This window comes from Trematomus bernacchii, unplaced genomic scaffold, assembly GCF_902827165.1.
Source record: "Trematomus bernacchii unplaced genomic scaffold, fTreBer1.1, whole genome shotgun sequence".
Taxonomy (NCBI): domain Eukaryota; kingdom Metazoa; phylum Chordata; class Actinopteri; order Perciformes; family Nototheniidae; genus Trematomus; species Trematomus bernacchii.
Window position 1 is genome coordinate 9,482,975 of NW_022987342.1, and position 15,969 is coordinate 9,498,943.

The window sequence follows — 15,969 nt, forward strand, 5'->3', positions numbered from 1 at the left end:
AAACGTCCTTAAAATTATGTTACATAAACAGCACAACACATGCAGTGAAATCTGCATTAGTCTCTGCATTTTAATGGCAATCCCAGTATTAGGAGTAGCCTAGTGGGCAAAGCTCTCAACGCTCCAGTCCACACCACTTTGTCCAATTGGGGAATTGAACCAGCGACCATCCTGTTCCAAAGTAAAGTCCTTACAGACTGTCGCCTGTACATGTCATCGAACAAAATAAAATGTTTGCCACTGCTATAACATTAATCCATATGAAAGCAATTGCCAGCATACCCCTCTGGATATTTTTACCATGTCAACAAATAATATTTTTACACAGCTCTGTATTGTAAGATAAAAAAAATGTAGTTTTAACTGAAAGGAGATAATACAGAGGTTTCTGTTTGGTGTGTACAGTGGAATGGAGTAGAGGCTTTTATTCCTAAACAATATCAATCTACATTAAAAAGTATTAATCTTCCTATCATAATTCTTTATTGGCCAGAAATGCAATATTAAATCACATAAGACCACATGTAAAGGCAGGAGCTCTAAGTTTGGGCAGCTTTCAAACGAAGTGCAAGAGTCCAGTGATATACAGTTTATGGTGCAGTGCCTTGCTTAAGAGCACTTCTCAATGTTCTAGTCCACACCACTTGGTCCAATCGGGGACTTGAACCAGCGACCTTGCTGTTACCAAGCCAAGTGCCGACAGCCTGCTCTGAGCAGTCTGAGTCACATAGGGTGTCGGCTCTGTTTTGGCGCCACCCTCTGGCCTCTGTCTGCTTTAGAATGTAATTGAATAATAAATAGCCCGTGTAGTTAGGGTGTAGCTTTGATGTAGCGTTTGTGTAGCTAGTATTACTACAGACTTTAGCTGCTAGCATTACTACAGACTTTAGCTGCTAGCTGCTGGCCACACGACGCAAACGCCAGGCGCGTGTCCGCTGAGGAGGACACGCTCTCGCGCATCAAGCATCACGGGCCACGGCAGAGCCATTTTAGCTGCTCATCGCTCGCGGGACACCTGGGACGGGCGGGACAGAGACTCACAGGGAGAACCAGGAAAACGCATGACTGTGTCACACTGTGAGAAGAGAAGCGACATGTCCTCGCTGCTGTCCCTGGTGTAGAGAGGCTCCACCGGCGGCACTAACGGTACGTACCGCCACTCTCACCGGCCTGTGGTCGGGATGCTGAGGGGATGGGAGGGTCTCTGTGTTTGGACCATTGGAGCAGGGAGGTGCCTTCTGTCTTTTACTGCAGTAACAACAAATCCTCTGCGCTTTACTGTCCACCCTGTTTGGACTTTAGAATGAACAAATGCTCATTTTCATTACAGTGTCCAAAAGAATCCGTGTATCTACCGTCCAATTGTTTTTCTTTATTAAACACGTAAACGGAAGAGCGTCTGAGAGGCGTTTTTGCTTTTTGCTCTTTACCTTACTAAATGGTCAAATGGTCCTTGGAGCGAGGGGCGGGGCTTGTTTTGAAGTGATTTCAAAACAAAAGCACTCGTTTGCTAAAATCACACTTTGAATCACTACAGTATCCTGCTGAAGGAACGGTGATTATTATAAACAAGGGGAATTTAGCGATCACAACGAAAACCGCCAAGACACATATTGAGCCCAGAAAATTGATGTTATTAAGGGCTGTAAATATAATAAGCCTATGTCTAAAATGGACAACATTGTTAGGAGATTTAAACTATACAGCGGTTCTGCAATGCGGTCAACTCAGCCGCCTCTCGAGTTTGTTTTTTCAAATCAGCTGCTCTTCATTATTCCTGCTATATTTGACGAGTGATACAAATATTTGTTACCACAAGTTCTTAAGGAAACTGACACTGTTGGACTCGGTTCTAGTTTGACTTCTACCAGAAATAAAATGAAGTATTTTTACTGTGTACTTTGTGAGTAATCCTCTGTCAAAGTCCCCTCCATAATGCATGTTTTTCTGCTATCTTTGATGAATGATAAAAATATAATTTTACCATTACTTCTTAATGAAATTGATACTGTTTGACTTTGTATTAACCTATACTTACAATACATTGAAGTACTTACTGTGTATTTTTTGAGAAATACTCTGTCAATGTCCCCTGCTGAGAACAAAATCAAGCCACTTCTGCTAAGTTTGATGAGGGAATTCTTTTTTGTTGCCATTAGTTCGTGAGACTGATCCTGTTGGACTCAGTACTAGTGAAACTACCCCCACAAGTACTATGAAGTACTTACTGTGTACTTTTCCAATAATCCTCTGTCAATGTCCCCTCCTGAGAACAAGAATGCATGTTTCTCTGCTATTTTGAATAAGCGTTAAAAAACCTTTCTTCATGAGACTTATATTGTTGGACAGAGTATTTTAAGAGGATATGGTAGACATGATATTAGCAATACTTCCAGTCAGTACTCCGGCAGCAGTTTTTTTCACTTTGGAAAGTCTTTAGAGTCTGGCCTGGATAGCTGGTCTATCCTTCAGCACACTGACACGCTCTGTCACTCTTGTTGGCCTCTTATGATGCTGCCGTCTTTTAATATATGATTATTTCTCAGCCGCTAGTTCGTTCCTCACAGATTCTTCAGTCTCATCAGCCTCATCCTTCCATCAGTCCCCTGCAGTCAACGCATCAGCCTCCAGCACACTTCCAGTGTCTGACTCCATATGATATTGTCCTGATGCTGTAAGGGTGATGCCCCATGATCACAAAATGACCCCTCTAGAGTCTGAGTGCCAAGGACCTCATATTATATATGTCATTAATGTTACATCACCCATTATAACACTTTGCTTTCCTTTTTTCTCTTCTCTTAACTGAATAGCCCTGTCTTTAAGTATAATACAATGTAAAGTCCTTTTCCTGCACCATTTTAAGGCTTCAAAACAGGCATTTTTACTGTATGTGTTTGGAGAAATGACAATAAATGGCCCAGAATTGTACTTTATAAACTCTGAATATTGTGGTGCTTGAAGAAATACAGACTGGCTAAGCCAGCCAGGTTATATGCCTTTTTTGGAGCCCTTTTTTGCTATATGTATTAAAATGTCACTAGTTATTTAAACAAACCACTATCTGAGGATAATACAAGCAACCATAAAACACCCTTTATCTAGAGAGCCATTGAAGCCCATGAAGAATTTATCCTTCCACAAATCTTTTCACTGCCGATACAGCATTCCAACTATATGTTATTCTACGGACCAAATTTGTATTATTCCGCCGGAATTTTGCACCTCTTCTCCTCCTGCATTCAACATCGCAGAAACTCCGTTCAAACATCAAAACGTTCAGCTCGGTCGGGAATCGATGGCTATCATTTGGATTATTCATAACTTTCATAATTCCAGAGATACATCCCATAATTCATCACATTTTTAACCATTGAAGTCAATGGAGAAAATCTTCAGACTTGAACAATCTTCATGCGACTTCAACTGCTAATTCATACTTTCACTCAGAAACCTCATTCCAACTTTAAAATGTTACACATCTTTCTGACATTATTCGTGTAACACAACTTTTAAATCTGATTCTTACTTTTAGAGATATTAAACATTGTTCAGACCTTGGTAAAGAGGCTTTCTTCAGATTTTAACATTAACTAGAGTGCGTGATGTCACAGCTAGAGGGTAGGAAATCTTGAAATTTGCCTTCATATCTTTTTTTTAAACTGCCATAATTCCTAAACCCTACATTCCTGAGACATCATTTTTCATGACAAACGTAGGAAAACATCTCGTAGCTTGAAAAATGACAAATAATTAAGCAAAGATAATTAAACAAAATGCTTCTTGAGGGCATGAAGTGACAACAACGTTCAACATGTCTCCATTAAAACCCATTGTAATTTCAGGCTGATATTTCCTCACAGCAGCAGCCGCACACCTTTAGTTAAACTGCCAAAAGGCCACATTATTAACCCGAAAGTACACAAAAATTACACTTCAGATACTCAACTTCCTTGACATGCTTCACGTTTTGAAATTTCACAGATATCTGTTATGGTTCTTCCACAAAACGTTCACATGTAAGAGGTTTATCTCTCAATCAGAACAATGCAAACCTTTGATCTCTACGAGCTCGTTAGCTCAATTATAAACACAGCTGTGGAAGGAACACGCGTGAGGGCGTTCGTTCATCACGAGGGGAGGTGCGAGTATGGAGAACGAGAGAGAGAAGGAGAGGAGGAGTAGAGGAGGAGGAGAGAGAGAGAGTCGAGAGAGAGAGAGAGAGAGAGCGAGAGGAGGAGAGCCCGAGAGAGAGAGGAGAGAAAGGGAGAGAGAGGGAGAGAGAGAGAGGCGCAGAGAGATAGAGACGAGAGAGAGAGAGAGAGACGATGAGAGAGGAGAGAGCGCGACGAGAGAGAGAGAGAGAGTCGAGCGAATGAGAGAGAGAGAGAAGGAGATATTAGGAGCCGCCGAGAGATATAGCAGATTGAGCGAGAGATCTCTAGAGTCTAGCTCTCTCCTCTCTATCTCTTATCTCTCTCTCTGCAATCTCTCTCTCTCTCTCTCTCTATCTCTCTATCTCTCTCTCCTCTCTCTCGCTCTCTCTCTCGCTCTCTATATCTCCTCTCCTCTCTCTTCTCTCTCTTCTCTCTCTCTCTCTCTCTCAAAAGTGCTCAAAATTCACATTGTGTGCTAACAGTCCAGACGTAAAAGACATATACGAGGCCAGTTTTTGAGATTTCTTCAAATGCCGTTGCCATGGCAACACAATGCTCTCTGATGTCGCTGTAAGTCCAATGGAAACGGTCCCGATCGTCCCCCAAACTTCGCTTGTATTATCCACCGGTCCAGCCCTCAACAGCTCTACGTCAATTATGGGGTTTCTTCAAATGCCGTTGCCATGGCAACACAATGCTCGCCATGACACACGGTTTTCTCATAACTTCAGTGAAAAGTTCCAAACGGCCCAAAACTTCACAGGTTTGGTAACGATGCAGCCATCAACGCATCTAAGCGTATTATGGGGTGTCATCAAATGCCGTTGCCATGGCGACAGATCATTCACCATCAAGTTAGTTCAAAAGTTTGCAGTTCAAATATTCTGCTGCTTTTCCAAGCCTTTTTACTTTCTTTTCTTCTCTCATCACACATTCAAGCCCCCAGTGTTCATGTATCATTTCAATCTAAATTCTTCACTTTCTTCTTACACATTACATTTCAGCATAGCAGTTTAGTGTCAGCTTTTCAGCATAAAGCATTCCCACTAGCAATTTCTTCAGGAATTGCATTCTCTAGTTTTTAATATATTTCCTTGAGGCTGGGGAAGATATATCAGCATGTAGTTCAACATGCAAATGTTCTAATGCAAGTAAGTATAAGTACATGGAAAAGGAAATAAAATACATTTCATAGGAGGATGTGGATCTATTTTCTCTCACTAATTTAGCTCTGGCCTTCACTCACAAAAAAACATTTTGTTGAATTGGACACATTTTTCGAAGCTCTATTGACTGACATGCAATGACTGGGACTGATGGAAGAATCTGCGAGGAATGAACTAGGAGCAGAGAAATAATCATATTTAAAAGACAGCAGCTTCATAAGAGGCCAACAAGAGTGACAGAGTGTGTCAGTGTGCTGAAGGATAGTTGTGACCAGCTATCCAGGCCAGACTCTAAAGACGTTCCAAGGGGTAAAATGCTGCTGCCGGAATAGCTACTGACTGGGAGTATTGCTGATATCAAGTCTACCATCCTCTTAAAATACTCTGTCCAACAATATCAGTCTCATGAAGAAAGGTTTTTTTAACGCTTATTCAAAATAGCAGAGAAACATGCATTCTTGTTCTCAGGAGGGGACATTGACAGAGGATTATTGGAAAAGTACACAGTAAGTACTTCATAGTACTTGTGGGGGTAGTTTCACTAGTACTGAGTCCAACAGGATCAGTCTCACGAAGAACTAATGGCAACAAAAAAGAATTCCCTCATCAAACTTAGCAGAAGTGGCTTGATTTCGTTCTCAGCAGGGGACTTTGACAGAGTATTACTCAAAGAATACACAGTAAAAGTACTTCAATGTATTGTAAGTAGTAGGCTAATACAAAGTGAAACAGTATCAATTTCATTAAGAACTAATGGTAAAATTATATTTTTATCATTCATCAAAGATAGATAGCAGAAAAACATGCATTATGGAGGGGACTTTGACAGAGGATTACTCTAATGATTATTACTAATATGTGTCTTGGCCGTTTTCGTTGTGATCGCCAAATTCCCCTTTGATTATAATAATCACCGTTCCTTCAGCAGGATACTGTTGTGATTCAAAGTGTAATTTTAGCAAACGAGTGCTTTTGTTTTGAAATCACTTCCGTGAGTTTCGCCCCGCCCCTCGCTCCAAGGACCATAGAGTGGCGAAGTCCCTCCCCTTCCGGTTGAGCCCCATGGGACCTTATTTCGGAAAAGTTATGCATTGAAGTCAATGGAGAGAGAAAGATTATCTTTCGATCCCGTTTGAATTGTGCCACGAATTACACATATGATGTTGTCAATTTAAAAGATAATTTTGCAAGTCAAAAAAATTAAAATGTGTCGTAAAACTGTGAAGTAACACATTTGTTTGTGTGAAAGGCTCAATGAACTACATCTCTGGTCAACCACACACGTCACCAAGATGGCCGTTACTACTGTCTTGTCAACAAACGATTGACTATCACCACAATGAAACACGTCCTGAAGAATGTCATGCAAAGCCTGCCTTCCTTTGATTCTCTCTGAACTGCCTGGTCGTTTTAATGTTTAATGTCAACCATTGTGCAGATAGCATGAAGTAGAAAAGATCGCCGATGCTAACGTTAGCGTTAGCATTTCTCCCCCCGGAATTAAATGGTGTATTATAGAATGATCACACCGGTGACAGTACTATTCAAAGGGTTCACGAAATATGACTACTACTCTTACTGTTTAACATTTTGGGTTACTTAATGTTACTTCATGTTAAGGCTAATAAAAATGACAAGGCTGTAATGCTAACTAACGTGCTAGCTACTAGCTAGGTAGCTAACTTGATCAAGCCACTCCTGGTCGTTTCATCAGACGGGAAGCAAAAGAACGAGCAAGACCCATTGCTGGTATAATAACAACCTGGTACTAAGCACACAGGCATCTTGTTAAAGTTATCTTATCTTAGCCAGCGCCATATAGATAGATTATATCTATATTGCGCTGATCTTAGGTATCTGAATGGGGGAGGTAAACAATTGTGACATCACTTACGCGACTCTGGGATTTGTAGTCTTTCTAGTTACGTATTTTTCAGTCTTATATTTCAACAGTTTTACGACAAACTGTGACTTTTTTTGACATGGAAATGATTTTTTTAAGATTGACAAACATCATATGTGTAATTCATGGCACAATTCAACGGGATCGAAGATAAGTTTTCTCTCCCCATTGACTTCAATGCATAACTTTTCCGGAATAAGGTCCCATAACCCCGGAAGTAAGTGGGAGGGACTTCGCCACTCTATTTGACCATTTAGTAAGGTAAAAAGCAAAAAGCAAAAACGCCTCTCAGACGCTCTTCCGTTTACTTGTTTAATAAAGAAAAACAAATGGACAGTAGATACACGGATTCAAAAGCCACTGTTTTCATGTGAGGATGTTTGGCTCTGTTTGGCTGTCAACACTGGAGGAGAATACATGCACATGGGTCATTCCACAGTTGGAAGACAATTTAACATAAGAACTTTTGAAAAATGAACCCTTTACCCATATTTGTATTATGTATTTGAGAAAAAAAAAGAACTATTTAATCTAACTATAAATATAAAACACAGTTGTGTTCATTTTGAGTTATTGTTAAGAAAATCAAATGCTAACATTAGTGTTACCTCTTAATGCTAGCTGCAGAATACAATGCTAGTTTTGATATATTCAATAATTTGAAACCACTTTTCCTACAAATGTATTTACATTTTATCAAAGGCCAATTATATTTATTGAACACAACAAATGCATGTTTTAGCTTTTTGGACATGGGTTATTGGAAAATTCTGGAAGGACCCACATGCCATTACTTTTGCATAGATATGAAAAATAAATCTGGATAAAGAATGTAGGCTTTGATTACATTTCATCGCATATGCTGACTGAAGGTCCTCAACATCTAAGATAATCTATTAATAATAGTTACTTGAAATATTTCAACTTTTTAGGAAATCAATAGGAATAATAACTGTATTGGTGTCACTCTGCTGTCATTTCCACACTTCCTGAAAGCATGACCCTGTCTCTGTGTGTCTGTCAGTGGGGAGGACAGTGATGACAACACTTCCCATTTCCTAACCAGATTACCATGGCATCAGGAAGAAAAGGTAAGTTTGACCCGTGCCTTCATACCTAGCTGACAGTCATGAAAAACAAACATTTACATGAGACATAATTATTCCTGTTTCTATTTGCCATTCCTCGAGAATTTGTGTTGAGTTTATTTCACTTCCTGCTCTACAGGAATGTATAAAACCTTCATGATTTTACTTTTTTGAACACCTTGTTGTATTTTTCTATTCATTATAATCATATATCCACCTCTCCGTCACCAGGATCCACCTCGAAGGCCGGTGGGGTGCGTTTCCCTGACGACGACGACGAGCCCCCCGGCTCTCCGTCACGGAGAGACGACGAGTCCAACCTCAGTACCCTCATCGCTGTGCTGGAGAAGGATGGAGGCTACCTGGTCAAGGTGTGTGTGTGTGTGTGTGTGTTTATGTTTTCACATGAAGCAGCTTTACAATTTGATAAGGGCAGTGGTGTAAAGTAACTAAGTACATTTACTCAAGTACTGTACTTAAGTACAATTTTAAGGGGCTTGTACTTTACTTGAGTATTTAAATGTTCTGCTAGTTTGTACTTCTACACCACTACAATTCAGAGCTACATTTGACTCCACTACATGTATTTAATACCTTTAGTTACTTTACAGATATGGATGAATGATGTGAAATATGATCAAGTGTTAAATCAGACTTTAGTTCCACCTGGAGTAAATTCACAAGCTACCCTGCAGTATACAAAGTCATTCAAACTAGCTGCACCTTTACCAGCTTTGAGAACACTTTCATGATCAATCATTATAAAACATATCATATATATTATTCTGAAATTGACCAATCTGCACAGTGACTACTTTTACCTTTGGTACTTTAAGTATGTTTAGATGCTAATACTTTTCTACTTTTACTTAAGTGTTCCTATACTCTTGTACTTCTACTTTTACTTAAGTACACAATCTTAGTATTTCCTCCACCTCTGGATAAGGGTTATTCCACGATGAATGTATCATCTTATTTCAGTCTATCATAGTCTTTAAGAAATGATTGGGGTTTACGCCCAAGCAATATATTGTCCTAATGCCTAATCAAAGACAACGAACGTATATCTATACCACTTATATCGGCAGATAGGTAGAAAATATAAGTCAGCACTGAAGTTGTTTGTTGTAGCCTTTATTTAACCAGGTAAAATCCCATTGAGATCAACGATCTCTTTTTCAAGGGAGACCTGCAGAGTTCCAAAAACTCTTTAATTTTCAACGAGTCCTGTTAGCATAGCACAATTATATCCAATTCTTAGGGAGGGAAAAGCTCACTCAGCTGGACCTTATCAAAATGATTTCCATGTTATGTGTTAATGTAAAAACAAAAGACCAATAGGGCTATGGCATGGCTCACTTGGTGTTTAAATCTGGTCTGTGGGAACCTCTATGCGTATGAAATGAGCCGTATCTGTGGAGAAGTGTAGTGCCACTTGGGTCCCGACTATAACGATATAAAGCCTCAATAATGTCTGTCTCCCCCTCCCTCCCACTCCAAACCTCCTCTCCAGGCTGGTTTTCCTGAAGAGGCCACCACTTGTATGAGATCGTCTTCACCGGTCCCAGACGTCCCCACTCTGGGGCAAAGAGCTCTCCTGCCTCCCTTCCTCCTCTCCCAGCCGGAAGTTCCCCAGCCTCCGAGTGCAGCGCATCACCTCCACACTGGAGGGTGAGTGAGGCACCATCACACTTTCATCAGGAGTTAGGAGGGGGACACAGTGACCAATGAGCTGGATTTATTTCAAATAACCAATGACCAATGAACAAAATGTAAAAAGGACCATGGGATTACATTCTAGTCTTTTAAACTAACAGGGAAACGTGGTAAACGTAGCAAACCTCAGCAAGAGACACTCAATGTGTTGGATGTCAGCCATCTGCTGAACTACAGTAACACAAACCACTACACTGGGAATATGATATAAAACAGGAAATACATGCTGTATAAGTACATATACTGGGATATTAATTATGCATGATAAGCATTTGTTAGCAGTCAGTTAGCATAGCATTGGCTGTCTGTACGGATGACTCTTTAGTTGTCATTAAACCTGTAGATGTGAAAGTCTGTACCCCCTCATTTGTAAAGATGACATGGGCCTCCAAATATTAAATATTTAAAATGACCGACAGGTGTAGACACTAACTCTAAACCCCAGAGAAGACAGTCAGTAACAGTGATCGGCCCGTACTTCTCTTAACTCATATGTACAGATGTCATTAATTAACTTTTCTTTTAATAACACTCCTCTCTTTCTGCCCAGAGCTTCTATTTATAAGGGCATTTATATTTCACATGTACTTTATTCATTTTGGATACAAAACTGCTGACAGATGACCAGAAACGCTGATACTGTATTAATGGATACTGCTGATGCTATAGACGCTCCAAAGATGGCCGCGACGCCCCAGAATACACTGCGGTTCCCATTCCCTTTTGCAGTGACACAAATCAGTCACAGATCACTAAATCTTAGTGAAAACAATCTTAGCTAGACGCTGTATCATCACTCTCTCTGACTTTCTATCTCCTAACCTCACATACTAGGCCAGCTTTACACATTTATGTTATTTTACTTTTGTCCACATAAATCCAGTATGGGCTATACTTTGGTTTTGAAAAAACATCTTTCCTATCAGCCTAATCTCTGTGTACAGTACTTCCACCATCAGCATTGTAGCATTAGCAAGTTCATCTGAGAGTGTGCTCCAGGTGCATTGTGGGTATATACAACCCTGAGGTACTGTACATCCTCAACCTCACCTAGCTGCTGACTGCCCCTCTAACAACTCTAACTCTGGGATCTTTCATCAATATTCCATCAGCAGCCCCTGGCACACTGCCAACAGGGACTGGGGTTGTTTGAGGTGTTCTGAACACAGAATGTTTAATCATCTAATGCAATACTAGCTATTTGTTTTAGCAAAGTCTGTGAGAAAATCTCAGAGTTTCATACTGTATAAGCCAGTAAAAAAGCAGCTCAGGAGATGTTAGGTTAGCCTGTCGCTCTCTCAAAGAGACTGAATGTGTGTGTGCATTGCAACACACACTCACACTATAAAGTACAGGTAGAAGACTGTTACGAACCCACTAGGGATGAGTAAGGTAACACACACCAGACGGTTTTGGTAGATAATTATAATAGGGTTTTAATGAAATAACAACAAAGGTGTACAACAAAAAGGGAGCAAAGGTAACCTAAGCGAAACAAAGAAGCCAAAGGGCGCAGGTCCAACTAATAACAGAAAGAGGACTCTAAAAGTGAGCCTACTTACACATCTGAGATCACTTCCAATCAGCACTAATGGAAGGAGCTGCAGGAAAACACAGCTAACAAAAGAAACTAAACACACCACTTTAAACACATATATCAACATTCGACACTAAGCACATATATTGTCACACCAAACACAGTCTGTAGTGTCCACGACACAAGAGCATAAATGAGTGAGGCGTCTGATCGCAGCAGAGCCTCCCGAGTGATAATTGTCCCCAGGCTTTGTAGTCATCTCCGGAAGGTGTGCGCTGGGATGGCACGGGGATTGGAGAACGTCGGGCCCGGCGTGCTCCAATCAGTGTCTTCGGAGGAGGACCAGCAGGGTGACAGCCAATGACGTTGGGGCAACCACACAGCTCATTTACATAATCACACACACGCACACAGCTGCAAACAATCCCAGACAGGTTAACGAGCAGACAGAAACAGCAGCCGTAACAAAGACACACCACTGCACTGCAGCACTTTGCAGAGTGAATCAGGAATATGACTGGCCCTCACCTTGCTCTTTCTACGTCAGTCCAGTGTCTAACGCCCTCACCTTGCTCTTTCTACGTCAGTCCAGTGTCTAACGCCCTCACCTTGCTCTTTCTACGTCAGTCCAGTGTCTAACGCCCTCACCTTGCTCTTTCTACGTCAGTCCAGTGTCTAACGCCCTCACCTTGCTCTTTCTACGTCAGTCCAGTGTCTAACACTGAACAGAAGTAAACACACAATCATGAGTAGAAATCAGAGGTGGAAGAAAGAGCTAGAGCTTGTACTTAAATAAAAGTAGAAATATCAAAGTGTAGGAATAAAAGTTCTGCTTTCAAAATTACTTACTTAAGTAAAAGTACAAAGTATTTGCATCTAAATATACTTAAAGTGGACCTATCATGCTATATTTGAATAATATAGTATAGGACCATACCTATATAAGGCATATTTATACTTTTTTTTTTTCAAAATACCAAACAGATCATGCATTTTAGACATGCCTCATTTCGCTCTATTTGACATTTTTTAGATCTGTTTTAGCAAAGGTTGATTCTGTGAGCAACAGCACCATCTAGAGGCCTGGCATTGATTGATTTAATTGATTGATTGATTGATTGAAAAGTTTATTAACAGCTTGTATATTGGGTACAGTACAGTACAGCTCAAAACATACAATTGTTAAGGGGATGCAGACCAGAGAAAGACTTTCGTCTTGTTTACATCAGGGTACCCCATTTCCAATTCATCATATCATTTAAGACATATAAGACATATTAGACATACAGATGGCTTATTTACAATTTACATACAGGTGGTTTTTTACATACAGATGGCTTATTTACAATTTTCATTTTAGATTTCGTTCTAATACATCCTAACCGGACATTTAAGACATACCAAGTCTACAGATATACAGTTAGTAACAGAGTCTAAAATGCGAGTATATACATAGATGGGGGGGGGAAGCTGTCCATTGTACGACAGGTTGAGATTTGTACCATTACCGGGGCCAGTTTTGCAATGCTCTCCCCCGAAGGTGCTCTTTAAGAGAGGTTTTGAAGGTAAGTATAGTTTTACTTTCCTTTACAGTTGTGGGAAGAGCGTTCCACCTTGATGTGGCATAATTGCAAAACGTGTATTCCCCCTTTTTTGTGCCAAATCTGGGTTTTACATGATTTGTGGAGCTCCCTCTGGTGTTATGATCATGGTATTCCTTGACCTTTGGGAAGAATTTTGACATGTACATGGGTACCATAGAGGTGTAGTGGATCTTGTAGACCAGGCCCATTGCAAGTAGCTGTACTCTGTCGTCTACTCTAAGCCATCCTAGGTTGTCAAAGTGGGCAGAGGTGAGGTGGGTTCTAGATGAAAGGTCAAGCAGTAGTCTGACCAGTTTATTTTGCGATGTTTGAAGTTTTATTTTTAGCGCCTTGGAGGTGCTATGGTACCATGACGTGCAAGCATAGTCATAGTACCCTTGAATGAGTGCTCCTGCCAGAGTTTTCAGGGTGTTTTTGTTTACCAGAGAGGAGATCCGGTATAGGAATCTAGTTCTTTGATTGACTTTTTTTATTACATTGGATGCCATTTTGTCACAGGAGAGGTTTGCCTCAAGAATAGATCCTAGGTATTTAATTTCCTTCTTACTAGTGACAATAATGTCACCCACTGCAACTGAGAAGTCGTCGGATTTTCTGAGATTATGTTTCGAACCGAAGAGAATGGACTCTGTTTTACCCAGGTGTAATGATAATTTATTATCGGCATATGTACTACAACGTCTCCAGCGCTTTCGAACGGCAATGCCGTGGTTGTCTCCTCCTGATTGGTGGAGTTGGCCCAATAGCCGTAGCGCCACCGTCCTGACGTCAGGACATCAGTTTGTATCAGATCCGTTGCAGCCCCTTTTTTAGAGATTTGGGTATGGAGGAAAATAGAGAGGGTTGTGTTTTCTGACACTTGGTGAGTTCCCTGGAACACCGGGGACACATATTCATGTATAAAAGACGTACAAAAGTGCATTTTGCATGATAGGTCCCCTTTAAAGTAGTCATTGTGTAGATTGGCTCATTTCAGAATAATATCTGTTTTGATTATAATTATTGATCATTCAAATGTTATCACAGCTGGTGAGGTGGAACTCATTTTAATGACTTTATTTACTGCAGGTTAGAATGTGAATTTAATCCAGGTGGAACCAAAGAGTGATTTAAGTGTTGATTATATTGTTTATCATTAATCTATATCTGCAAAGTAACTAAAGTTACTACATAAATGTAGTGGAGTAAACAATATTTACCTCTGAATTGTAGTGGAGTAGAAGTACAAAGTAGCAAAAAATGGAAATACTCAAGTAAGTACCTCACAATTGTACTTAAGTACAGTACTTGAGTAAATGTACTTAGTTACCTACATCTAGGGTGCAAATGTAAATGTGATGAAGCCTCTCCCTCTCACAGGGGGGGTGAAGGTAACCTGTGAGTACAGGACTCACCAGGAGGGGGTGCTGCAGGAGGAGCTCACTCTGGCGACCAGAGGGCGGAAAGGAAGCCAACTGAAGGTCACCTTCCAGGCCAAGGTCATCGGTAGGTGCCCACACACACAGACACACGCACACGCACACGCACACGCACACGCACACGCACACACACACACACACACACACACACACACACACACACACACACACACACACAAGCCCCATAATGAATGCAGCAGTGTCCTGATCAAATGTTCTGTACAAAGTGTAATACTTAAAGCTCTCTTTACTTACTCCCTCTGTACAGACCAACAACATGGGACCCCCATGCTGATGGAAGGGGTGAGGTGTCTCGGTGCTCGGAAAGACAGCAACTCAAGACGCAGCAGCGATCATGAGAAGAAGTGATGGAACGATATACTCACATATCCTAAATATGTCTGTACCACAGTGTCAGAGGAGGAAGCGTGGGAACACCAACATGTGGTCTGCAAATAAGAAACAGCTTAATTTGACTGGGAAATAATGTCTGTCACGCTTTGTTCTGTTAGTGTGGTATTCCACATTTTTTGTTGGAAAATAACAGCTCAAACAAATACTGTAGTCAAGATAAATATACAAAATATATGCTGATCATGAAGCAAAAAGCTAAAGTACAAATGACAATCGCAAGTACAGTACACCAGCAGTCATCACTAGCAGCTTACACACACGCACACCACACACACACACACACACACACACACACACACACACACACACACACACACACACACACACACACACACACACACACACACACACACACACACACAATAAGCCACTGCCTGGAAAATAAATTCATGATCAGCACCACTCAATTATTTGTCTATATTATCTTTTAACCAAGTAAAGACAGTAGGCTTGCACAATGATGCTGGTGCAAATATCAATGTTATTAGAGTTGTAATGGGGGTCTGTGGCTGATCACAGCCAGTCATTACCGGTTAAAGTCTCAGAGGCTTCAGAAATGATCTTATGTTTTATTTTTTATTATGTGTTTATCAGGCAATACACTTAACTTAAAGGGCCCGTGTCATGCTTTTCCGGTTATTACCCGTCCCCTTGTGTGTTATGAAGGTTTCTATGCATGGAAACGGTCTGCAGAGTCAAAAACCCTCAAAGTACACCCTGTAGCGAGTAAAACTCTAACACAGAAAATACCTGTCTATGCTGCCCCAGAAGGCCTCGTTGGAGATTTCTCATTTTCCATTGTTTGCTTCCTGGGTTCTGTGACGTGTGAATACCCAAATCAACAACAAATGACCGGATTGGCCCAAATGGACCAATCCGCGGAGCACCTCACACACCAGGATCCCTTGGCTAACTAACAGGGAGTCCCCATTGACTTGCATAGAGCTCCCTGGTTGGTAATAGACG

General features: G+C 40.8%; 1 protein-coding gene across 1 annotated transcript; it reads left to right on the forward strand.

Moving 5' to 3' along the window:
• The first annotated feature begins 891 nt into the window (after window positions 1-891).
• LOC117481073 (UPF0687 protein C20orf27 homolog) lies at window positions 892-15,744 on the forward strand. The gene is given in 8 exon segments (XM_034128582.1): window positions 892-1,146; window positions 8,251-8,317; window positions 8,546-8,699; window positions 9,844-9,874; window positions 9,876-9,896; window positions 9,898-9,985; window positions 14,531-14,656; window positions 14,858-15,744. Coding segments are annotated over 7 exon segments (540 nt in total). The 5' UTR covers window positions 892-1,146; window positions 8,251-8,298; the 3' UTR covers window positions 14,959-15,744.
• Window positions 15,745-15,969: the final 225 nt, after the last annotated feature.